This window comes from Salmo salar, chromosome 03, assembly GCF_965601325.2.
Source record: "Salmo salar chromosome 03, fSalSal1, whole genome shotgun sequence".
Lineage (NCBI taxonomy): Eukaryota > Metazoa > Chordata > Actinopteri > Salmoniformes > Salmonidae > Salmo > Salmo salar.
The window spans coordinates 97,598,593-97,624,564 of NC_138293.1; the positions used below are offsets into that span (position 1 = coordinate 97,598,593).

Consider the following 25,972-nt stretch of genomic DNA (forward strand, 5'->3'; position numbering starts at 1 on the left):
TAGCTCAAGCTCTTCTCCTGGAGCCCTATCTCTCATACAGCCAAGTGATCATCTCATTCAAGCTGATGAAATTTCAGATCGTTGCAATATTTAAACAATTCCGCTATTTTTTTGAATTTTTTTATTGATCATGACCCAGTAACTTTTGTTCTATAAATCTGTGTTCAAATTGAAAGCCATAGCTCTGGTCCATGGAGTTACGTGTGTTCATATTGAAAGCCCTAGCTGTGGTCCAGGGAGTTAAGTGTGTTCATATTGAAAGCCCTAGCTGTGGTCCAGGGAGTTAAGTGTGTTCATATTGAAAGCCCTAGCTGTGGTCCAGGGAGTTACGTGTGTTCATATTGAAAGCCCTAGCTGTGGTCCAGGGAGTTACGTGTGTTCACATTGAAAGCCCTAGCTGTGGTCCAGGGAGTTACGTGTGCTCATATTGAAAGCCATAGCTCTGGTCCAGGGAGTTACGTGTGTTCATATTGAAAGCCCTAGCTGTGGTCCAGGGAGTTACGTGTGTTCATATTGAAAGCCCTAGCTCTGGTCCAGGGAGTTATGTGTGTGGCTTGCTGTATGTAACGTCGTGGACCGGAGCTATGAAACCCACAACGTCTGTTAATTCGTTCGTCAGTTCTCTTTGACCCACTGTCAGGACCAGGACAGGCATGTGCATTGTATTATTTTTGAGACACAATCTTCAGGTCTGACTGATAAGATTAGGTGTGCAGGTTTGACAGAGAAGGTCCAATTAGTGTGCACAAGCCAAAGCATTATTACTTGGAGTGAAATCTTTCTTGCTCTCTCTCTCTATCTCTCTCTCTCTCAATTCAATTTCAATTTCAATTTAAGGGGCTTTATTGGCATGGGAAACATATGTTTACTTTGCCAAAGCAAGTTAATAGATAATAAACAAAAGTGAAATAACAAAAAAAAGAAGGAATAGAGATATTTAAAATGTCATATTATGTCTATATACAGTGTTGTAAACATCAATATGGGTTATATTTACAATGGTGTTTGTTCAGCACTGGTTGCCCTTTTCTTGTGGCAACAGGTCACAAATCTTGCTGCTGTGATGGCACACTGTGGTATTTCACCCAATAGATATGGGAGTTTATCAAAATTGGATTTGTTTTCAAATTATTTGTGGATCTGTGTAATCTGAGGGAAATATGTGTCTCTAATATGGTCATACATTTGGCAGGAGGTTAGGAAGTGCAGCTCAGTTTCCACCTCATTTTGTGGGCAGTGTGCACATAGCCTGTCCTCTCTTGAGAGCCAGGTCTGCCTACGGCAGCCTTTCTCAATAGCAAGGCTATACTCACTGAGTCTGTACATAGTCAAAGATTTCCTTAATTTTGGGTCAGTCACAGTGATCAGCCATTCAGCCACTGTTTACACGCTGTTTAGGGAAAATAACATTCTAGTGTTAATTTGTTAATTCTTTCCAATGTGTCAAGTAATTATCTTTTTGTTTTCTCATAATTTGGTTGGGTCTAATTGTGTTGCTGTCCTGGGGCTCTGTGGGGTCTGTTTGTGAACAGAGCCCCAGGACCAGCTTGCTTAGAGGACTTCTCCAGGTTCATCTCTACTGTAGGTGATGGATTTGTTATGAAAGGTTTGGGAATCACTTCCTTTTAGGTGATTATAGAATTTAACTTCTCTTTTCTGGATTTAGAAAGTTAGCGGGTATCGGCCTAATTCTGCTCTACATGTTTATTTGGTGTTTTACGTTGTACACTGAGATATTTTTGCAGAATTCTGCATGCAGAGTCTCAATTTGGTGTTTGTCCCATTTTGTGAAGTCTTGGTTGGTGAGCAGACCCCAGACCTCACAACCATAAAGGGCAATGGGTTCTATAATTGATTGGTATGTTGGGTACTTCAGTAAATAGTACCCGCAAAACACCAGTCTCAACGTCAACAATGAAGCGGCGAATCCGGGATGCTGGCCTTCCAGGCAGAGTTCCTCTGTCCAGTGTCTGTGTTCTTTTTCCCCATCTTAATCTTTTCGCTTTATTGGCCAGTCTGAGATATGGCTTTTTCTTTGCAACTCTGCGTATAAGGCCAGCATCCCGGAGTCACCGCTTCACTGTTGACTTTGAGACTGGTGTTTTGCGGGTACTATTTACAGAAGTTGCCAGTTGAGGACTTGTGAGGCATCTGTTTCTCAAACTAGACACACTAATGTACTTGTCCTCTTGCTCAGTTGTGCACCGGGGCCTTTTACAAGGCCGGGTGCAGCATAGGAACACCTATGTGAGAAAGCTATTCATTGACTACAGCTCAGCGTTCAACACCATAGTGCCCTCAAAGCTCATCACTAAGCTAAGGACCACTAAGCTAAGGACTAAGCTAAACACCTCCCTCTGGAACTGGATCCTGGACTTCCTGACGGGCCGCCCCCAGGTGGTGAGGGTAGGTAACAACACATCTGCCACGCTGATCCTCAACACGGGGGCCCCTCAGGGGTGCGTGCTCAGTCCCCTCCTGTACTCCCTGTTCATGACTGCACGGCCAGGCACGACTCCAACACCATCATTAAGTTTGCAGATGACACAACAGTGTCACCGACAACGATGAGACAGCCTATAGGGAGGAGGTCAGAGACCTGACCGTGTGGTGCAGGGACAACAACCTCTCCCTCAACGTGATCAAGACAAAGGAGATGATTGTGGACAACAGGAAAAGGAAGACCGAGCACGCCCCCATTCTCATCGACCGGGCTGTAGTGGAGCAGGTTGAGAGCTTCAAGTTCCTTGGTGTCCACATCACCAACAAACTAACATGGTCCAAGCACACCACGACAGTCGTGAAGAGAGCACGACAAAACCTATTTCCCTCAGGAGACTGAAATGATTTGGCATGGGTCCTTAGATCCTCAAAAGGTTTTACAGCTGCACCATCGAGAGCATCCTGACGGTTTGCATCACTGCCTGGTATGGCAACTGCAAGGTACTGCAGAGGGTAGTGCGTACAGCCCAGTACATCACCGGGGCCAAGCTTCCTGCCATCCAGGACTTCTATACCAGGCGGTGTCAGAGGAAGGCCCTAAAAATTGTCAAAGACTCCAGCAACCTTAGTCATAGACTGTTCTCTCTGCTACCGCACGGCAAGCGGTATCGGAGCGCCAAGTCTAGGTCCAAGACACTTCTAAACAGCTTCTATCCCAAAGCCATAAGACTCCTGAACGTCTAATAAAATGGCTACCCAGACTATTTGCATTGCCCCCCCTTCTATGCTGCTGCTACTCTCTGTTATTATCTATGTATAGTCACTTTAATAACTCTACCTACATGTACATATTACCTCAATACCAGTACCCCCACACATTAACTCTGTACCGGTACCCCCTGTATATAGCCCCACTATTGTTATTTTACTGCTGCTCTTTAATTATTTGTTATTTTTATCTCTTACATTTTTAGGTATTTTCATAAAACTGCATTGTTGGTTAAGGGCTTGTAAGTAAGCATTTCACTGTAAGGTCAACACCTGTTGTATTCGGCGCATGTGACAAATAACATTTGATTTAATTAGCAGACTGTTCTAGTGTCCTCGCCAATTCATTGATACATATGTTCAAGAGGGTGGGGCTCAAGTTGCATCCCTGTCTCAACCCCCAGCACTGTGGAAAGAAATGTGTGTGTTTTTTCCAAATTTTTACCGCACACTTGTTGTTTGTGGATTTTATTATGTCGTATATTTTTCCCCCAACACCACTTTCCATCAATTTGTATAGCAGACCCTCATGCCAAATTGGGTCAAAAGCTTTTTTGAAATCAACAAAGCATGAGAAGACTTTGCCTTTGTTTTGGTTTCTTGTTTTGATTTCTTGTTAACAAACTATAGTTTTGGCAAGTCGGTTAGGACATCTACTTTGTGCATGACACAAGTCATTTTTCCAACAATTGTTTACAGACAGATTATTTCACTTATAATTCACTGTATCACAATTTCAGTGGGTCAGAAGTTTACATACACTAAGTTGACTGTGCCTTTAAACAGCTTGGAAAATTCCAGAAAATGATGTCATGGCTTTAGAAGCTTCTGATAGGCTTATTGACATAATTTCAGTCAATTGGAGGTGTACCTGTGGATGTATTTCAAGGCCTACCATCAAACTCAGTGCCTCTTTGCTTGACATCATGGGAAAATCAAAAGAAATCAGCCAAGACCTCAGAAAAACATTGTAGACCTCCACAAGTCTGGTTCATCCTTGGGAGCAATTTCCAAACGCCTGAAGGTACCATGTTCATCTGTACAAACAATAGTACACAAGTATAAACACCATGGGACCACGCAGCCGTCATACCACTCAGGAAGGAGATGCGTTCTGTGTCCTAGAGATTAACGTACTTTGGTGCGAAAAGTGCAAATCAATCCCAGAACAACAGCAAAGGACCTTGTGAAGATGCTGGAGGAAACAGGTACAAAAGTATCTATATCCACAGTAAAACGAGTCCTATATCAACATAACCTGAAAGGCCGCTCAGCAAGGAAGAAGCCACTGCTCCAAAACCGCCATTAAAAAGCCAGACTACGGTTTGAAACTGCACATGGGGACAAAGATCGAACTTTTTGGAGAAATGTCCTCTGGTCTGATGAAACAAAAATAGAACTGTTTGGCCATAATGACCATCATTATGTTTGGAGGAAAAAGGGAACGCTTGCAAGCCGAAGAACACCATCCCAACCGTGAAGCACGGAGGTGGCAGCATCATGATGTGGGGATGCTTTGCTGCAGGAGGGACTGGTGCACTTCACAAAATAGATGGCAACATGAGGCAGGAAAATTATGTGGATATATTGAAGCAACATCTCAAAACATTAGTCAGGAAATTAAAGCTTGGTCGCAAATGGGTCTTCCAAACGGACAATGACCCCAAGCATACTTCCAAAGTTGTAGCAAAATAGCTTAAGGACAACAAAGTCAAGGTATTGGAGTGGCCATCACAAAGCCCTGACCTCAATCCTATAGAAAATTTGTGGGCAGAACTGAAAAAGCGTGTGCGAGCGGAGGAGGCCTACAAATCTGACTCAGTTACACCAGCTCTGTCAGGAGAAACGGGCCAAAATTCACCCAACTTATTGTAGGAAGCTTGTGGAAGGCTACCCGAAATGTTTGACCCAAGTTAAACAATTTAAAGGCAACGCTACGAAATACTAATTGAGTGTATGTAAACTTCTGACCCACTGGGAATGTGATGAAAGAAATAAAAGCTGAAATAACTCTCAACTATTATTCTGACATTTCACATTCTTAAAATAAAGTGGTGATCCTAACTGACCTAAAACAGGGAATTCTTTATAGAATTAAATGTCAGAAATTGTGAAAAATTGAGTTTAAATGTATTTGGCTAAGGTGTATGTAAACTTCTGACTTCAACTGTATATGTTTTTGCTGTTTGTTCTTTGTTATAGAGCCAAAAAGATTGGAGAAGTGGTTTATACATCTCCATTTTGGATAGATAACTCTTTGTGTTGGTTGTTTAGTGTTTTCCCATTTTCCCAGAAGCGTTTGGATTCTATGAATTCTTCAGTTACATTGAGCTGATTTCTGACCGTCTGTTCCTTCTTTTTCCGTAGTGCATTTCTGTATTGCTTTAGTGATTCACCACAGTGAAGGCGTAAGCTCAGGTTTTCTGGGTCTCTATGTTTTTGGTTAGATAGGTTTCTCAATTTCTTTCTTATGTTGTTAGCTTGACATTTTTAGATTCAGTAGGGAAGCTGAGAGGTCATATATATTGTTTAGGTTTTCTACTGCCAAGTTTACACCTTCACTATTACAGTGGAACGTTTTGTCCAGGAAGTTGTCTAAAAGGGATTGAATTTGCTGTTCCCTAATTGTTTTTTTGGTAGGTTTCCACACTACTTTCCTTCCATCTATAGCATTTCTTAATATTATTCAGTTCCTTTGTCTTTGATGCCTCATGATTGAGTATTGCTCTGTTCAAGTAGACTGATTTTGCTTTGATCTGATAAGGGTGTCAAAGGGCTGACTGTGAACGCTCTGTGAGTCTCTGTGTTGAGGTCAGTGATAAAGTAGTCTACAGTCTCTCTCTCCCTTCTCTCTCTCTCTCTCTCTGGACTATTTAGGAGCAAGAGGCAGTGGCTCGTGTGAGGCACGTGTAACACTAATGAGTCAACAGTCTCTCTCTATTCCTCTCGCTCTTTCACTCTTTCCCTCTCTCTCACTCCCTGACTCTCTCTCTGTTCCTCTCTTTCTCTTTCTCGCTCTTCTCTCTCTCAACAGACTCAGTGGCATGTGCAGTGCAACACTGATGAGTCAACAGTCAGGTCATTATTAACCTAAGGCCTAGCCTTATCGGGTTGCAAAATTCCAGTAATTTGACCCAAATTCACAGGTTTTCTAGAAATCCTGGTTGGAGGATTCCAGGATTTTGTCCTTAATCCCTCATAATATTTTTGTGTTTTTTTTTTTTACACATATTTAACCCCTTATTTTTGTTGGCACCAAACTTCCTCCTTTCTTCTATGTGTTTACTTTCAGACAAGTCCCGTGACACTTGTGGGGGTCGTAGAGTCAAACGGAGAACACCATCATGTTTGGGAGAGTCTCCCCTTTCCATAGTGGGGTCGTATTAGTTTGGAAGCTACAGATGTTTTTGTGAGATGACCGATTTTGGGGATGTCTCATGGTCTTACCGACACCGTTGTAGCTCAGCCACCTTCCACTGCAGATGCGGAAGGTCGTCATAGGCTGATGTGATGGACTGAGACGCAGCCCCTGCAAAAAACAACAACTGATATCTGAAGTTTAAACTGACGGATTGTGATGGGTATTTTTTAATTATGTTACTTAGATAGATGCATCAACTGACTCTTAAGGATTTGAAATCACTACAAGGCTGCCGGCTAGAGCAGTATGGATGCTGTCTTAATTGGCCTGTCACCTCACCACCATCAACCACACACTGCTACTCCCGAGTGGCGCAGCGGTCTAAGGCACTGCATCTCAGTGCTAGAGGCGTCACTACAGACCCTGGTTCGATTCCAGGCTGTATCACAACTGGCCGTGATTGGGAGTTACAGAAAGACTAAATATGAAGGCCTTTTCTACATAGCTCAATTCTGATATTTTTCTGTCACTAATTGGCCTTTTGACCAATCAGATAAGCTCTGAAAATATCTGTTCTGAAAAGATCCGATGTGATTGATCAAAATACAAATTAGTTTTAAAAAAAATCTGAATTTGGCTGCCTGTGTAAACACAGCCTTAGATGACCATAGATGCTGATTAAAGGTCATGTTTGTCCCTCTAATGGTTAAGGTTCGGGTAAGCTGATCTTAGTTCTGTGGCAAATTCTATACAAGGATCGATTGGCTACTACATCCAAGGCTGTGTGTGGACTCAGTGGCCTAATAATATAACATCTGTCCACAACATTCCTTCCTTCCTTCCTCCCCTCCCTTCCCTCTCCTCTCCTCCCTCTCCTCCCCTCTCTCCCCTCCCTTTCCACTCCCTCCCTCCCTACTCCCTCCCTCCCCCTCCCACTCCCTCCCTCCCTACTCCCTCCCTCCCCCTCCCTTTCCTCCCTCCCTCCCTCCCTCCCTTTCCTCCCTCCCTCCCTTTCCTCCCTCCCTCCCTCCCTCCCTTATTAAAGATAAATAACCACTCAACAAGTCAGGTGATTTGCATAATTCCATTCCTACTTCAGTCTACTTCTTTATTTGTTTGTTTCTGTGTAGTTTCTTTTTTGGTCTTGTGCAATCCGCAAAACTTCGCACTTTTACAAATGATATCATCGGGACGTACATACAAAACGACCTGCTGGATCGTGTCCAATACGGGTACATGTAAACATTTAATAAGTAACAATACATCCAAATACATAGAATTAAAGCAAAATAAACATCATAATAAAAACTGTTAATCTCCTTTACGATTAAATACCAGAATGTTAATAATAATAAAAATAATAACAAACATAATACAAAGTTATGATGATGGTATAATTAAACAATTGAATTATTCTATTATAAAATATTTTTTGTAGCTCTAAAAACCGTGGTTATATTTGCGACATGTCAGTCATGCACCTGGTACAGTAGAGTCTTAACACCCCAGAGACAGATCACATGGTCTCTGGTACAGTAGAGTCTTAACACCCCAGAGACAGATCACATGGTCTCTGGTACAGTAGAGTCTTAACACCCCAGAGACAGATCACATGGTCTCTGGTACAGTAGAGTCTTAACACCCCAGAGACAGATCACATGGTCTCTGGTACATCCACTGCTCTTCCAAGGTGCCATCTGGGACGGAGCCTTTGTGACCTTGATTTAGTTTGGAGTTTGTCCTCTTGGGAATACTCAAATCGGTTTCATTGGTTCCATTATACAGGAAACACTAAACCAGTGGTTCCCAACATTTTTTTTCCCGGTTAGTGTACCACCAACTAAATTTCGCTCTGCCCAGAGTACCCCTGAAGTACCCCCTCATGTGCATTTTGACCAGTAGGCCTATGGTCTCATGAGTCTTCTCTAGTACCCCCTCTAGTACCCTCTCCTAGTACCCATGGGTTGGGAACCACTGAACTAAACTAAGCACAGCCCTGGACTGTGTACCAAATTGCACTATATTCCCTATATAGTGCATTACATTTGATCAGAGCCCTATGGGCCTGGTCAAAAGTAGTGCACTAAATAGGGATTAGAGCCCTATGGTCCCAGTCAAAAGTAGTACACTAAATAGGGAATAGGGCGCCTTTTATGACATAGTGGTATTTGAAAGCGTTTGACATTATATATTTGACCCAGGACTGTAACACACCCCAACACACCGGGTCAACAAACACCCAGTCCTGCCCCCCCCCCCCCCCCAATTAGAAATCATAATAATTATTATTATTTTTTTAATCACTTCATTCAAAAAATAACTTGGCACCCTAAAATGAGAGTCTTTTTTCCCTCTCGTTTATTTTGTCCTGGGTCATGTAACGGCTCTCCTGGAAGTCCTGTGGTTCCAGACCAGGTGTTAGTGTGTTCTAACGTGTACAACAGACACCTGTCTGTCTGTCTGTCCGCCCGCCCGCCTGTCTGTCCTCCTGTCCTTCCTTCCTTCGTTCTACCCTCACAGACGACGCCCCTGGCCACCTCGAGTTCCGTCGCGGCACCAATTTATCTACCAAAACACCAAAACAGACCGGGGTCAGGGGTCAGGTTGAATGGTTTTGGTCATAGTCTTGTTATAATAGAGACAACAGGGTTAAGGTTCCTTCCATGTCATTTCAGGCTACGTCCCAAATGGTATCCTATTCCCTGTAGTGCACTACTTTTAAACCAGAGCCCTATTTCCTATATGGTGAACTACCAGGGTCAAAAGTAGTGCACTATATAGGGAATAGGGTGACATTTGGGACGCGAACCTCAGTCAATTCAATGTAATTCCTGAACTGACTGAATTGAAATGGAAATGACCCCGACCCTGAGAGACAGACTAAAGATAACACGTCCACCTTTACCAATATCAACATCAAGGGGAAAAATGTTTTAGAAAACACTCCACTAACTAAGATAAATCCTGTGATTAATGCTCTTAGATAACGTTTTTCTAGGACCAGACACATGGGACAGACTAGACAGCGGTGTACAAATAGACTTCGTTATTCGTTCTAAAACACACAGTCATGCCAAGAAGTTTAAAAACAACATCATTATTGTAGTATGGTCACGTGGATATGTATCACGGCTTCCCTTCTCAGAGAATGTGACAGAACTACAGGTTGACCTTCATTTCAATAGGACATATAAACTAGTAGGGCATTACATAGGCAGCTTTTTCCCAACCTCTCCTCGGCAACCTGTCCATGTACTATTACAACCCCTCCTCGGCAACCTGTCCATGTACTATTACAACCTCTCCTCGGCAACCCCCAGCCTGTCCATGTACTATTACAACCTCTCCTCGGCAACCTGTCCATGTACTATTACAACCTCTCCTCGGCAACCCCCAGCCTGTCCATGTACTATTACAACCTCTCCTCGGCAACCCCCAGCCTGTCCATGTACTATTACAACCTCTCCTCGGCAACCCCCAGCCTGTCCATGTACTATTACAACCTCTCCTTGGCAACCCCCAGCCTGTCCATGTACTATTACAACCTCTCCTCGGCAACCTGTCCATGTACTATTACAACCTCTCCTCGGCAACCCCCAGCCTGTCCATGTACTATTACAACCTCTCCTCGGCAACCCCCAGCCTGTCCATGTACTATTACAACCTCTCCTCGGCAACCCCCAGCCTGTCCATGTACTATTACAACCTCTCCTCGGCAACCCCCAGACTGTCCATGTACTATTACAACCTCTCCTCGGCAACCCCCAGCCTGTCCATGTACTATTACAACCTCTCCTCGGCAACCTGTCCATGTACTATTACAACCTCTCCTCGGCAACCCCCAGCCTGTCCATGTACTATTACAACCTCTCCTCGGCAACCCCCAGCCTGTCCATGTATTATTACAACCTCTCCTCGGCAACCTGTCCATGTACTATTACAACCTCTCCTCGGCAACCCCCAGCCTGTCCATGTACTATTACAACCTCTCCTCGGCAACCCCCAGCCTGTCCATGTACTATTACAACCTCTCCTCGGCAACCTGTCCATGTACTATTACAACCTCTCCTCGGCAACCCCCAGCCTGTCCATGTACTATTACAACCTCTCCTCGGCAACCCCCAGCCTGTCCATGTACTATTACAACCTCTCCTCGGCAACCTGTCCATGTACTATTACAACCTCTCCTCGGCAACCCCCAGCCTGTCCATGTACTATTACAACCTCTCCTCGGCAACCCCCAGCCTGTCCATGTACTATTACAACCTCTCCTCGGCAACCCCCAGCCTGTCCATGTATTATTACAACCTCTCCTTGGCAACCCCCAGCCTGTCCATGTACTATTCCAACCTCTCCTTGGCAACCCCCAGCCTGTCCATGTACTATTCCAACCTCTCCTCGGCAACCCCCAGCCTGTCCATGTACTATTCCAACCTCTCCTCGGCAACCCCCAGCCTGTCCATGTATTATTCCAACCTCTCCTTGGCAACCCCCAGCCTGTCCATGTATTATTCCAACCTCTCCTCAGCAACCCCCAGCCTGTCCATGTATTATTCCAACCTCTCCTTGGCAACCCCCAGCCTGTCCATGTATTATTCCAACCTCTCCTCGGCAACCCCCAGCCTGTCCATGTATTATTACAACCTCTCCTTGGCAACCCCCAGCCTGTCCATGTACTATTCCAACCTCTCCTTGGCAACCCCCAGCCTGTCCATGTACTATTCCAACCTCTCCTCGGCAAACCCCAGCCTGTCCATGTACTATTCCAACCTCTCCTCGGCAACCCCCAGCCTGTCCATGTATTATTCCAACCTCTCCTTGGCAACCCCCAGCCTGTCCATGTATTATTCCAACCTCTCCTTGGCAACCCCCAGCCTGTCCATGTATTATTCCAACCTCTCCTCGGCAACCCCCAGCCTGTCCATGTATTATTCCAACCTCTCCTTGGCAACCCCCAGCCTGTCCATGTATTTGAACTGTTCCAGAACTAGCACACCTGACGCTACAACCGGTCAACGAGCACTTGACTACTATAATCAGGCGCCAGTTCAGGGCTACAACAACATTGTGAAACGTCCCCGAGGAGAGATTTGAAAAAGGCTGACATAGAGAATCATGGGCTCTCTCTATACCCAATAGTGGCCAATAAAGCAACATAGAATCTTCTCTTTATGCACTGATCTAGGACCAGTATTGCGCTTAACCTTCATATAGTAAAGGTCAGGACTGGCCAGGAGTATGCTGATCCTAGATCAGTGCTTAGGAGCGACTTCTACTTGCTTACAGGTTGCACTGAGCAATGGGAACTCACACGGGGACAACAGCACCCCCTTGTGGATTAATATAACAATTACACCAACAGACCTGGCCACATGCAACAAGGATTCAATCTGATCGCGGGTTATTGGCATTGCGACTTTTAAAGGCAATATCCGATTGAGTCGACATATGCAGCGTTTACCGTAAATGGAATCTCCGCGAACGCGGGAACATTTCCTGCCTATCACCCAGGATCTAATTTAATCCCGGCCTATACATCTGAACGGTTCTTTCAAACCCCCATTTGATTCATTATACACGTCATATTAAGAAGGTAACACTTATAAAATCACATATAAGCCAAAATAGCTATTCCAGAGAAATGATGTATTAAAGTAATACCGGTAAAAACCCATTGCAACAGTCCGCATTAAAACAAACCTTAGAAAACCTACTGTATATATACTGACTGCACAAAACATTATGAACAGCTCTTTCCACGACATAGCTTTCACCCCAGATTCACCAGGTCAGTCTATGATCCCTTATTGATGTCACTTGTTGAATCCACTTCAATCAGTGTAGATGAAGGGGAGGAGACAGGTTAAACGCAATATTAGGAAGATGTTCCTAATGTTTTGTTCACTCGGTGTATACTGTAGGATTTAAGCCCATTGTTTTGTGAGAGTTAGTGTGGAGGCCTTGCTAACTGGGACAATGTTATAAGGGGTAGGGAAGGGGACTAGTTTGTAGGAGGGGAAGGGGTTAAGGAAGGGGACTAGTTTGTAGGAGGGTAGGGGTTAAGGAAGGGGACTAGTTTGTAGAAGGGTAGGGGTTAAGGAAGGGGACTAGTTTGTAGGAGGGTAGAGGTTAAGGAAGGGGACTAGTTTGTAGGAGGGTAGGGGTTAAGGAAGGGGACTAGTTTGTAGGAGGGTAGGGGTTAAGGAAGGGGACTAGTTTGTAGGAGGGGAAGGGGACTAGTTTGTGAGAGGGTAGGGGTTGAAGGAAGGGGACTAGTTTGTGAGAGGGTAGGGGTTAAGGAAGGGGACTAGTTTGTAGGAGGGTAGGGGTTAAGGAAGGGGACTAGTTTGTAGGAGGGTAGGGGTTAAGGAAGGGGACTAGTTTGTGAGGAGGGTAGGGGTTAAGGAAGGGGACTAGTTTGTAGGAGGGTAGGGGTTAAGGAAGGGGACTAGTTTGTAGGAGGGTAGGGGTTAAGGAAGGGGACTAGTTTGTAGGAGGGTAGGGGTTAAGGAAGGGGACTAGTTTGTAGGAGGGTAGGGGTTAAGGAAGGGGACTAGTTTGTAGGAGGGTAGGGGTTAAGGAAGGGGACTAGTTTGTGGAAGGGTAGGGGTTAAGGAAGGGGACTAGTTTGTAGGAGGGTAGGGGTTAAGGAAGGGGACTAGTTTGTGGAAGGGTAGGGGTTAAGGAAGGGGACTAGTTTGTAGGAGGGTAGGGGTTAAGGAAGGGGACTAGTTTGTAGGAGGGTAGGGGTTAAGGAAAGGGACTAGTTTGTGAGAGGGTAGGGGTTAAGGAAGGGGACTAGTTTGTGAGAGGGTAGGGGTTAAGGAAGGGGACTAGTTTGTAGGAGGGTAGGGGTTAAGGAAGGGGACTAGTTTGTGAGAGGGTAGGGGTTAAGGAAGGGGACTAGTTTGTAGGAGGGTAGGGGTTAAGGAAGGGGACTAGTTTGTGGAGGGTAGGGGTTAAGGAAGGGACTAGTTTGTGGAGGGTAGGGGTTAAGGAAGGGGACTAGTTTGTGAGAGGGTAGGGGTTAAGGAAGGGGACTAGTTTGTGAGGAGGGTAGGGGTTAAGGAAGGGGACTAGTTTGTGGAGGGTAGGGGTTAAGGAAGGGGACTAGTTTGTGAGAGGGTAGGGGTTAAGGAAGGTGACTAGTTTGTGAGAGGGTAGGGGTTAAGGAAGGGGACTAGTTTGTAGGAGGGTAGGGGTTAAGGAAGGGGACTAGTTTGTGAGAGGGTAGGGGTTAAGGAAGGGGACTAGTTTGTGGAAGGGTAGGGGTTAAGGAAGGGGACTAGTTTGTGAGGAGGGTAGGGGTTAAGGAAGAGGACTAGTTTGTGGGAGGGTAGGGGTTAAGGAAGGGGACTAGTTTGTAGGAGGGTAGGGGTTAAGGAAGGGGACTAGTTTGTAGGAGGGTAGGGGTTAAGGAAGGGGACTAGTTTGTAGGAGGGTAGGGGTTAAGGAAGGGGACTAGTTTGTAGGAGGGTAGGGGTTAAGGAAGGGGACTAGTTTGTAGGAGGGTAGGGGTTAAGGAAGGGGACTAGTTTGTGGAAGGGTAGGGGTTAAGGAAGGGGACTAGTTTGTGGAAGGGTAGGGGTTAAGGAAGGGGACTAGTTTGTAGGAGGGTAGGGGTTAAGGAAGGGGACTAGTTTGTAGGAGGGTAGGGGTTAAGGAAGGGGACTAGTTTGTAGGAGGGTAGGGGTTAAGGAAGGGGACTAGTTTGTAGGAGGGTAGGGGGTAAGGAAGGGGACTAGTTTGTAGGAGGGTAGGGGTTAAGGAAGGGGACTAGGCTAGTACTATAGTTCCTATGTTTCTAAATGGAACCCGGTTAGCTCCTGAGTGGAATATAAAGACAGTAGGGTCAACTCTTTACATGTGCTCCTCTGATCCTACTTATGTCCTTCCAGACTCAGTATCCCAGAAGCACTACTGCTGCTCACCACAAATGAGGAGCTGTCCTTTAGTTTCTGAAGGCAGTAGGGTAGAGTTGCACCCTTTCCTTTTGTCTAATGTCATTCCAGGTTGAAATATCTCACTTTGGCCAAACTCTGCTTCTCTCAGTCTCTGGCTAGCTAGCCAGCCTACTGTTTCTGTATAGGACCAGGCTAGGAGAGTTAGCATGACTACTGTTTCTGTATAGGACCAGGCTAGGAGAGTTAGCATGACTGCTGTTTCTGTATAGGACCAGGCTAGGAGAGTTAGCATGACTACTGTTTCTGTATAGGACCAGGCTAGGAGAGTTAGCATGACTACTGTTTCTGTATAGGACCAGGCTAGTAGAGTTAGCATGATTACTGTTTCTGTATAGGACCAGGCTAGGAGAGTTGCTGGTTGCTCACTGGAGGAAACTCGTTCTCATCATCCAGACAGACGGGACCAGCGGCAAACTCATGTTCTGGGATCACCTCGCCCTTCTTAGCCCCACCATCCTCAGAGTAACCTGGGGTAGAGAGGAGAGGAGAGAGGTTACAGGTAAAGTTATACACACACACCCTTTCAGATAGAACACAACCCCCGCCACCGCCCGTCTCCTCACCCCACCACAATATTTATCTCTCTCCCCCCACACACACACACACACACACACACACACACACACACACACACACACACACACACACACACACACACACACACACACACACACACACACACACACACACACACACACACACCTGTAAGCGTGGTAGTGACTGGACCGGTGGTTGGTATGGCAACAGTGGCGGCGTAAGATGGACATGCCTGGACGGGCACCGTGACCTCTGACCCTTCTGACTCCACCCCCTCCTCCTTGTCCTCATCCTCACCAAACAATCTGAGAGAGAGGGAGGGGGAGATGGGGAGAGAGGGAGGGGAGAGAGAGAGAGAGAGAGAGAGAGAGGGGGAGAGAGGGAGGGGAGAGAGAGAGAGGGGGGAGAGAGAGAGAGAAAGAGCAGCAAGATTTGTGAGCTGTTGCCACAAGAAAAGGGCAACCAGTGAAGAACAAACACCATTGTAAATACAAGCTATATTTCTGTTGATTTATTTTCCCCTTTGTACTGTAACTATCTGCACATCGCTACAACACTGTATAGAGACATAATATGACATTTGAAATGTCTTTATTTCTTTGAAACTTGTGAGTGTAATGTTTACTGTACATTTTTTCTTGTTTATTTCATTTTTGTTTATTATCTATTTCACTTGCTTTGGCAATGTAACATATGTTTCCCATGCCAATAAAGCATAAATACTAGGTCTGGTATTGAATAGGTTGCAGATGACAACAGAAATACTAGGTCTGGTATTGAATAAGTTGCAGATGACAACAGAAATACTAGGTCTGGTATTGAATAGGTTGCAGATGACAACAGAAATACTAGGTCTGGTATTGAATAAGTTGCAGATGACAACAGAAATACTAGGTCTGGTATTGAATAGGTTGCAGATGACAACAGAAATACTAGGTCTGGTATTGAATAAGTTGCAGATGACAACAGAAATACTAGGTCTGGTATTGAATAAGTTGCAGATGACAACAGAAATACTAGGTCTGGTATTGAATAGGTTGCAGATGACAACAGAAATACTAGGTCTGGTATTGAATAGGTTGCAGATGACAACAGAAATACTAGGTCTGGTATTGAATAGGTTGCAGATGACAACAGAAATACTAGGTCTGGTATTGAATAGGTTGCAGATGACAACAGAAATACTAGGTCTGGTATTGAATAGGTTGCAGATGACAACAGAAATACTAGGTCTGGTATTGAATAGGTTGCAGATGACAACAGAAATACTAGGTCTGGTATTGAATAGGTTGCAGATGATGGTTTTCCAGATGTCACTTTCAGCAGTTTGTTTGATTAGCAAAGCAGCTGTAAGGGCTTCTGACCTCGATTGACCTCTGACCTGAGATGACCTCTCACCTGTGTTTCTGAGCCAGGACACACTCTCCTCCATCCTGAGGGTCGACGTTATAGATGAACAGCTGTCCGTCGGAGGAGGCCACCAGCAGACGAGGAAGCTTCTGGATCCTGACAGACAGACACAGGGACACAGCCAGCCATGACACCCTCACACCCAGTGGAATAGGACATACAACACTATCATTTATGGCCATTATTCTAGGATCAGGTCAGGATGATCTACGATATAGTATTTTAAACTGTGTAATTCAGTCTACTACTGTCTACTACTGTGTATTACTGTCTACTACTGTGTACTACTGTGTACTACTGTGTACTACTGTGTACTACTGTGTACTACTGTGTATAACAAATAGAAGACCAAAACCTAATGAGATAAAAAACCCACACCAACTCCCTATACAGTACACACACACACACACACCCGTAATCCCTAAACACAAAAACACACACACAGGGAGACTCACGTGGCGAGGGTACAGACGTTCCTCTGCCCAGCCACTAGGAGGCGTACAGTGGCAAAGGCTCTTTCCTGACTCATCACTCCAGACACCTCAAATGCAATCAAAGTGTATTGTCATATGATAGGATAAAGCCTAGTGTATACAGTACAATGTCATGCTACTTACAAGATCTCCTCTCAGTACAGCAAGTAAACAAATATTTGAAATAGTATTGAATAAGAAGAAGCATAATATATAAACATGCAGGGAACAAGAAAGAAAAGGCCAATAAGACAGACACCTGGGCTGGGAGGTAGCTGCTGGCTGCAGAGAACATCTTCCCTACGTAGGATCCCCAGGTAGGACACTCCTCCTCTCCACTACACAGAGAGAGACAGGGAGATGCACAGAGAGAGACAGGGAGATACAGGGTTAGAGAGACAGGGAGATACACAGAGAGAGACAGGGAGATACACAGAGAGAGACAGGGAGATACACAGAGAGAGACAGGGAGATACACAGAGAGAGACAGGGAGATACACAGAGAGAGACAGGGAGATACACAGAGAGAGACAGGGAGATACACAGAGAGAGACAGGGAGATACACAGAGAGAGACAGGGAGATACAGGGTTAGAGAGACGGAGATACAGGGTTAGAGAGACAGGGAGATACACACAGAGAGACAGGGAGATACACAGAGAGCGACAGGGAGATACACAGAGAGAGACAGGGAGATACACAGAGAGAGACAGGGAGATACACAGAGAGAGACAGGGAGAGAGAAAGAGTGTGTGAGAGAGGGGGGATAGAGAGAGAGGGGGGATAGAGAGAGAGAGAGATGGGGGGATAAAGATTCTTTATTTAAAAATGTATGAAATGTATGCATTCACTACTGTAAGTCGCTCTGGATAAGAGCTTCTGCTAAATGACTAAAATGTAAATGTAAAAAAATAAAACAAAGAAACAGTTTACACACTGATGTTGGTGTGGTGCTGGAGATGATGAATATGAAGTAGTTTCAGATAGGGGGGATAAAGAGAGATGGGGGGGTAGAGAGAGAGATGTATGACGGCTTGCCAGGTTGGGGGTGACTCTTTCTATGTGTGTGTGGTGTGTGTGTGTGTACCTGGGTCCGTGCTGTTCCAGTTTGAAGATGTGTACGGTCTCAGTGTTGCTGGAGGCACAGAGGAACTGGGCGTCAGGACTGAAGGACAAGGAACTGATATTGACGTACCTGCAGACACACACACAAGTTATTATAAGTCTCTTCTACACTCATACTGTTAGTAAGAACTTAATTACACAAATGACGTTATCTAGCTATGAAAGAAGCGTTTGAAACATTTCAGCGGGCCATTCCTTTCCTTTGCTTGTTCTATCACACATTGTCATAATGAGAGATGTATCATTATAAACCCGTCTTCAGTCTGTTCTAATGTTGTCATAATGTGAGTCTACTACTCTACATTCCAGATATATGCACACCCATATGCTTGTCTCCCCAATCTGGACATGACATCTATGGGCACAGTGTTGCCAGTGTTAATTATAGTGCTGTTTGAGGTCAACATCTTTCAAGATATTTTCACCCTCAGGTTGGTGTTATCATCGGTGTAAATGAAACCTGCTTTTACAGCTGATCAAGAGTAGATTTAACTATTTGACAATCAATCCGTATAACTGAAGAAAGTATGTCCTTGTTTACCACAGCAAAATCTACTGTGGCAATTTACCCTACATATTTTATAAATGGAAAACTCATGTTGATGTAGCTTGCTCTAACACAGTTTTCATTTCCAATTTATGTAAAACATTAATTACAACTTGTCTTAAAAAGTATGGTCATTTCTTATCAAGGTTGGGGTTGAAATATCCCTATCCTGACCATATTTGGGGTTGAAATATCCCTATCCTGACCATATTTGGGGTTGAAATATCCCTGCCCTGACCATATTTGGGGGTGAAATATCCCTGCCCTGACCATATTTGGGGGTGAAATATCCCTGCCCTGACCATATTTGGGGGTGAAATATCCCTGCCCTGACCATATTTGGGGGTGAAATAACCCTGCCCTGACCATATTTGGGGGTGAAATATCCCTGCCCTGCCCATATTTGGAATGTGTAACTAAACCAATCGTGATTAGATTAAATAATCTCACATTTTAATGATATGAAAAGGTAATCTAGTAAAGCTTTTTCAAATGGGACATTATTTAAAGTTCGAATGCCTACTACCACTGTATTGTTATACTGTATACACAGACTCCTTCTACTAGTATTTTACATTCATCAGCCTTATGGTTTCCCACAAAACATTTTCTTTTTTTAAATGTTTAACCTTTATTCTTATTTACAATAACGGCCTACCCGGACGATGCTGGGCCAATTGTGCGTCGCCCTATGGGACTCCCAATCACGGTCGGATGTGAGCCTGGATTCGAACCAGGTTAATTCATTGGGGGCAGGAACAGAGAACCTTGACGAGGAAATGTGCAGCCGTCTGGTACCAGCATGAGATCAGCTAAATCACTGGATTATTCTAGTGGGTTTTACGTTGCTTGTTCATGAAGTGGGTTGTATGTGTTCTGTTAGTCCTGTTCATTAGGTGTGTTTTATGTGTTCTGTTAGTTCTGTTCATTAGGTGTGTTTTATGTGTTCTGTTAGTCCTGTTCATTAGGTGTGTTTTATGTGTTCTGTTAGTCCTGTTCATTAGGTGTGTTTTATGTGTTCTGTTAGTCCTGTTCATAAGGTGTGTTTTATGTGTTCTGTTAGTCCTGTTCATTAGGTGTGTGTTCTGTTAGTCCTGTTCATGAAGTGGGTTGTATGTGTTCTGTTAGTCCTGTTCATAAGGTGTGTGTTCTGTTAGTCCTGTTCATGAAGTGGGTTGTATGTGTTCTGTTAGTCCTGTTCATAAGGTGTGTTTTATGTGTTCTGTTAGTCCTGTTCATAAGGTGTGTTTTATGTGTTCTGTTAGTCCTGTTCATGAAGTGTGTTTTATGTGTTCTGTTAGTCCTGTTCATAAGGTGTGTTTTATGTGTTCTGTTAGTCCTGTTCATAAGGTGTGTGTTCTGTTAGTCCTGTTCATAAGGTGTGCTTTATGTGTTCTGTTAGTCCTGTTCATAAGGTGTGTTGTATGTGTTCTGTTAGTCCTATTCATTAGGTGTGTTTTATGTGTTCTGTTAGTCCTGTTCATAAGGTGTGTTTTATGTGTTCTGTTAGTCCTGTTCATAAGGTGTGTTTTATGTGTTCTGTTAGTCCTGTTCATAAGGTGTGTGTTCTGTTAGTCCTGTTCATGAAGTGGGTTGTATGTGTTCTGTTAGTCCTGTTCATAAGGTGTGTTTTATGTGTTCTGTTAGTCCTGTTCATAAGGTGTGTTTTATGTGTTCTGTTAGTCCTGTTCATGAAGTGTGTTTTATGTGTTCTGTTAGTCCTGTTCATAAGGTGTGTTTTATGTGTTCTGTTAGTCCTGTTCATAAGGTGTGTTTTATGTGTTCTGTTAGTCCTGTTCATAAGGTGTGTTTTATGTGTTCTGTTAGTCCTGTTCATGAAGTGTGTTTTATGTGTTCTGTTAGTCCTGTTCATAAGGTGTGTTTTATGTGTTCTGTTAGTCCTGTTCATGAAGTGTGTTTTATGTGTTCTGTTAGTCCTGTTCATTAGGTGTGTTTTATGTGTTCTGTTAGTCCTATTCATTAGGTGTGTTTTATGTGTTCTGTTAGTCCTGTTCATAAGGTGTGTTTTATGTGTTCTGTTAGTCCTGTTCATGAAGTGTGTTTTATGTGTTCTGTTAGTCCTGTTCATGAAGTGTGTTTTATGTGTTCTGTTAGTCCTGTTCATAAGGTGTGTGTTCTGTTAGTCCTGTTCATAAGGTGTGTTTTATGTGTTCTGTTAGTCCTGTTCATTAGGTGTGTTTTATGTGTTCTGTTAGTCCTGTTCATTAGGTGTGTTTTATGTGTTCTGTTAGTCCTGTTCATAAGGTGTGTGTTCTGTTAGTCCTGTTCATTACAGTAGATGTAGACTATGTTGTGTAGTAAAGTGTGTTTATACAGTTTATGTTGTATTGTGTGAACTCTGACCTCTTCATCCCTCTGCGGAACTCAAACAGACGCTGTCCCTCTGGGATGGAGAACACACGGATTACAGTACCCTGGAGGGAGGGAGGGAGGGAGGGAGGGAGGGAGGGAGGGAAGGAGGGAGGGAGGGAGGGAGGGAGGGAGGGAGGGAGGGAGGCCCGCAAGGCAGGGAGGTATGAAGAAGGGAGGGAGAAAGAGAGTCAGTCCCTCACAGTCAGGGCTGTCTAAATAGAGGGAGGGAGAAAGAGAGTCAGTCCCTCACAGTCAGGGCTGTCTAAATAGAGGGAGAAAGAGAGTCAGTCCCTCACAGTCAGGGCTGTCTAAATAGAGGGAGGGAGAAAGAGATTCAGTCCCTCACAGTCAGGGCTGTCTAAATAGAGGGAGGGAGAAAGAGAGTCAGTCCCTCACAGTCAGGGCTGTCTAAATAGAGGGAGAAAGAGAGTCAGTCCCTCACAGTCAGGGCTGTCTAAATAGAGGGAGAAAGAGAGTCAGTCCCTCACAGTCAGGGCTGTCTAAATAGAGGGAGGGAAAGAGAGTCAGTCCCTCACAGTCAGGGCTGTCTAAATAGAGGGAGGGAGAAAGAGAGTCAGTCCCTCACAGTCAGGGCTGTCTAAATAGAGGGAGAAAGAGAGTCAGTCCCTCACAGTCAGGGCTGTCTAAATAGAGGGAGGGAGAAAGAGAGTCAGTCCCTCACAGTCAGGGCTGTCTAAATAGAGGGAGAAAGAGAGTCAGTCCCTCACAGTCAGGGCTGTCTAAATAGAGGGAGAAAGAGAGTCAGTCCCTCACAGTCAGGGCTGTCTAAATAGAGGGAGGGAGAAAGAGAGTCAGTCCCTCACAGTCAGGGCTGTCTAAATAGAGGGAGAAAGAGAGTCAGTCCCTCACAGTCAGGGCTGTCTAAATAGAGGGAGGGAGAAAGAGAGTCAGTCCCTCACAGTCAGGGCTGTCTAAATAGAGGGAGGGAGAAAGAGAGTCAGTCCCTCACAGTCAGGGCTGTCTAAATAGAGGGAGAAAGAGAGTCAGTCCCTCACAGTCAGGGCTGTCTAAATAGAGGGAGGGAGAAAGAGAGTCAGTCCCTCACAGTCAGGGCTGTCTAAATAGAGGGAGAAAGAGAGTCAGTCCCTCACAGTCAGGGCTGTCTAGCTAAATAAAGTTATGTTTATTTTATTATTATAGTGTCATGCCTCTTCAGGATGCCCCGCCCACATGGGCTTATAATACACTATGTGCTGTAGCAGAATACATCTATTACTAGTCAAGTACTGAATGTTGTGGACATAGCCAGGGCCTAACTGCAATAGTACTGAATGTTGTGGACATAGCCAGGGCCTAACTGCAATAGTACTGAATGTTGTGGACATAGCCAGGGCCTAACTGCAATAGTACTGAATGTTGTGGACATAGCCAGGGCCTAACTGCAATAGTACTGAATGTTGTGGACATAGCCAGGGCCTAACTGCAATAGTACTGAATGTTGTGGACACAGCCAGGGCCTAACTGCAATAGTACTGAATGTTGTGGACATAGCCAGGGCCTAACTGCAATAGTACTGAATGTTTTGGACACAGCCAGGGCCTAACTGCAATAGTACTGAATGTTGTGGACATAGCCAGGGCCTAACTGCAATAGTACTGAATGTTTTGGACATAGCCAGGGCCTAACTGCAATAGTACTGAATGTTGTGGACATAGCCAGGGCCTAACTGCAATAGTACTGAATGTTGTGGACACAGCCAGGGCCTAACTGCAATAGTACTGAATGTTGTGGACACAGCCAGGGCCTAACTGCAATAGTACTGAATGTTGTGGACATAGCCAGGGCCTAACTGCAATAGTACTGAATGTTGTGGACATAGCCAGGGCCTAACTGCAATAGCACTGAATGTTGTGGACACAGCCAGGGCCTAACTGCAATAGTACTGAATGTTGTGGACACAGCCAGGGCCTAACTGCAATAGTACTGAATGTTGTGGACACAGCCAGGGCCTAACTGCAATAGTACTGAATGTTGTGGACATAGCCAGGGCCTAACTGCAATAGTACTGAATGTTGTGGACATAGCCAGGGCCTAACTGCAATAGTACTGAATGTTGTGGACATAGCCAGGGCCTAACTGCAATAGTACTGAATGTTGTGGACATAGCCAGGGCCTAACTGCAATAGTACTGAATGATGTGGACATAGCCAGGGCCTAACTGCAATAGTACTGAATGATGTGGACATAGCCAGGGCCTAACTGCAATAGTACTGAATGTTGTAGACATAGCCAGGGCCTAACTGCAATATCCAGGTAAGTTGTCAAAAAGCAGCGCTGGCCTCCCGTCACTAGGGGCAGCTGTCCTGGTAGTGCTTACCCTCTCCGAGGCGCTGGCCAGCTTGGTGCCTGACGAGTTGAAGGTGAGAGCAGCCAGGGGACTGTCATGGGCCGGGATCATTGTCACAGTGCTCTGAGAGAGAGAGAGAGAGAGAGAGAGAGAGGATGATTGACTGCTTTACATGGGACTGCAACACAATTATACCACTGAGTCATAAAACAGAAACATGGTACTACTGCCATATATAACGACTTGACTGCAATGTCTAAACATCCCTTCAATGTAGCAGCTACAGTAGTACTGACAACCAAGCTATAGAGCACAGTACAGTAGCAGTACAGTAGTAGTACAGTAGTAGTAGTACAGTAGTATAGTAGTACAGTGTATAGTAGTAGTACAGTAGTAGTATAGTAGTACAGTAATATAGTAGTACAGTAGTAGTACATTAGTATAGTAGTACAGTAGTAGTACAGTAGTATGGTAGTAGTACAGTAGCAGTGCAGTAGTACAGTAGTAGTACAGTAGTATAGTAGTAGTACAGTAGTAGTACAGTAATATAGTAGTAGTAGTAGTACAGTAGTAGTACAGTAGTATAGTAGCAGTGCAGTAGTATAGTAGTAGTACAGAGTATAGTAGTAGTACAGTAGCAGTGCAGTAGTACAGTAGTAGTACAGTAGTATAGTAGTAGTACAGTAGTAGTACAGTAGTAGTACAAGTACAGTAGTATAGTAGTAGTACAGTAGTAGTACAGTAATATAGTAGTAGTAGTACAGTAGTAGTACAGTAGTATAGTAGCAGTGCAGTAGTATAGTAGTAGTACAGTAGCAGTACAATAGTATAGTAGTTTTGTAGCAGTGCAGTAGTATAGAAGCAGTACAGAGTATAGTAGTAGTACAGTAGCAGTACAGTAGTACAGTAGTAGTACAGTAGTAGTATAGTAGTAGTACAGTAGTATAGTAGTAGTAGGCCTTACCAGGTTGTTGGCATCATAAACTATGATCTCTCCGATGGTGGAGCTGCCTGGGTAGGCCAGGTACGAGTTGGAATGGTTGATGGACAGAGCACACAGACCTGAACAGAACAACCATGTTCCTTTCAGTCCACAGAAAGACAGCTGCTGCTTTTCCCATCAGAAACCCATAGAGCAGCAGACCCACTGGTTTGGGAAACACTGTTCTGTACACTGTGTTTACCTGAGGGGTTGGAGGGCGTGTTGAGAAGGGTCTTCAGCAGCTTCATGTCTTTGATGTTGTGGATGTACACTGACTCCTCCAAACACACCACCAACCTCTACAGGGGGAGGGAGAGAGGGAGGGAGAGGGAGAGGGAGAGGGGGAGGGAGAGGGAGAGGGAGAGAGGGAGAGGGGAGGGAGAGAGAGAGGGAGAGGGGGAGGGAGAGGGAGAGGGGGAAGGGGAGGGGGGGGACAGGGACAGGGAGAGGGAGAGGGAGAGGGGGAGAGAGAGGTGACTGTTAGTATGTGAATTGTGCTGATCATTTCCTGGCAGGTTATCCTATGGCAACATGTCCTAATAAAGTGTTCAAAATCAATAGCTGCTGACAACAACATCTCTACATGGTCTCTATATGTATGTCTCTAACTGAACAACATCTCTACATGGTCTCTATATGTATGTCTCTAACTGAACAACAACATCTCTACATGGTCTCTATATGTATGTCTCTAACTGAACAACAACATCTCTACATGGTCTCTATATGTATGTCTCTTACTGAACAACAACATCTCTACATGGTCTCTATATGTATGTCTCTAACTGAACAACAACATCTCTATATGTATGTCTCTTACTGAACAACAACATCTCTACATGGTCTCTATATGTATGTCTCTAACTGAACAACAACATCTCTATATGGTCTCTATATGTATGTCTCTAACTGAACAACATCTCTACATGGTCTCTATATGTATGTCTCTAACTGAACAACATCTCTACATGGTCTCTATATGTATGTCTCTTACTGAACAACAACATCTCTACATGGTCTCTATATGTATGTCTCTAACTGAACAACAACATCTCTACATGGTCTCTATATGTATGTCTCTTACTGAACAACAACATCTCTACATGGTCTCTATATGTATGTCTCTAACTGAACAACAACATCTCTACATGGTCTCTATATGTATGTCTCTTACTGAACAACAACATCTCTACATGGTCTCTATATGTATGTCTCTAACTGAACAACAACATCTCTACATGGTCTCTATATGTATGTCTCTTACTGAACAACAACATCTCTACATGGTCTCTATATGTATGTCTCTTACTGAACAACAACATCTCTACATGGTCTCTATATGTATGTCTCTAACTGAACAACAACATCTCTACATGGTCTCTATATGTATGTCTCTTACTGAACAACAACATCTCTACATGGTCTCTATATGTATGTCTCTAACTGAACAACAACATCTCTACATGGTCTCTATATGTATGTCTCTTACTGAACAACAACATCTCTACATGGTCTCTATATGTATGTCTCTAACTGAACAACAACATCTCTACATGGTCTCTATATGTATGTCTCTTACTGAACAACAACATCTCTACATGGTCTCTATATGTATGTCTCTTACTGAACAACAACATCTCTACATGGTCTCTATATGTATGTCTCTAACTGAACAACAACATC

The 25,972-nt window shown here is 44.3% G+C and overlaps 1 protein-coding gene across 2 annotated transcripts in view; it reads right to left on the bottom strand.

Moving 5' to 3' along the window:
• Positions 1-7,641: 7,641 nt before the first annotated feature.
• The window catches only part of wipi1 (WD repeat domain, phosphoinositide interacting 1), a 51,462-nt gene continuing 33,131 nt past the window's right edge, over positions 7,642-25,972 (bottom strand). The window contains exons 4-14 of one of the 2 annotated variants that reach the window (XM_082972925.1): positions 24,492-24,588; positions 24,272-24,369; positions 23,338-23,430; positions 20,991-21,061; positions 18,042-18,149; positions 17,215-17,293; positions 16,938-17,023; positions 16,471-16,578; positions 15,238-15,377; positions 14,902-15,002; positions 7,642-9,136 (exon numbers count right to left, since the gene is read on the bottom strand). In XM_082972925.1, the coding sequence (XP_082829051.1) occupies positions 9,086-9,136; positions 14,902-15,002; positions 15,238-15,377; positions 16,471-16,578; positions 16,938-17,023; positions 17,215-17,293; positions 18,042-18,149; positions 20,991-21,061; positions 23,338-23,430; positions 24,272-24,369; positions 24,492-24,588 (1,032 nt within the window). In that variant the 3' untranslated portion in view covers positions 7,642-9,085. Of the gene's footprint in view, positions 9,137-14,857; positions 15,003-15,237; positions 15,378-16,470; positions 16,579-16,937; positions 17,024-17,214; positions 17,294-18,041; positions 18,150-20,990; positions 21,062-23,337; positions 23,431-24,271; positions 24,370-24,491; positions 24,589-25,972 lie in introns of both variants that reach the window. The other variant, XM_082972926.1, reaches the window with a different exon arrangement.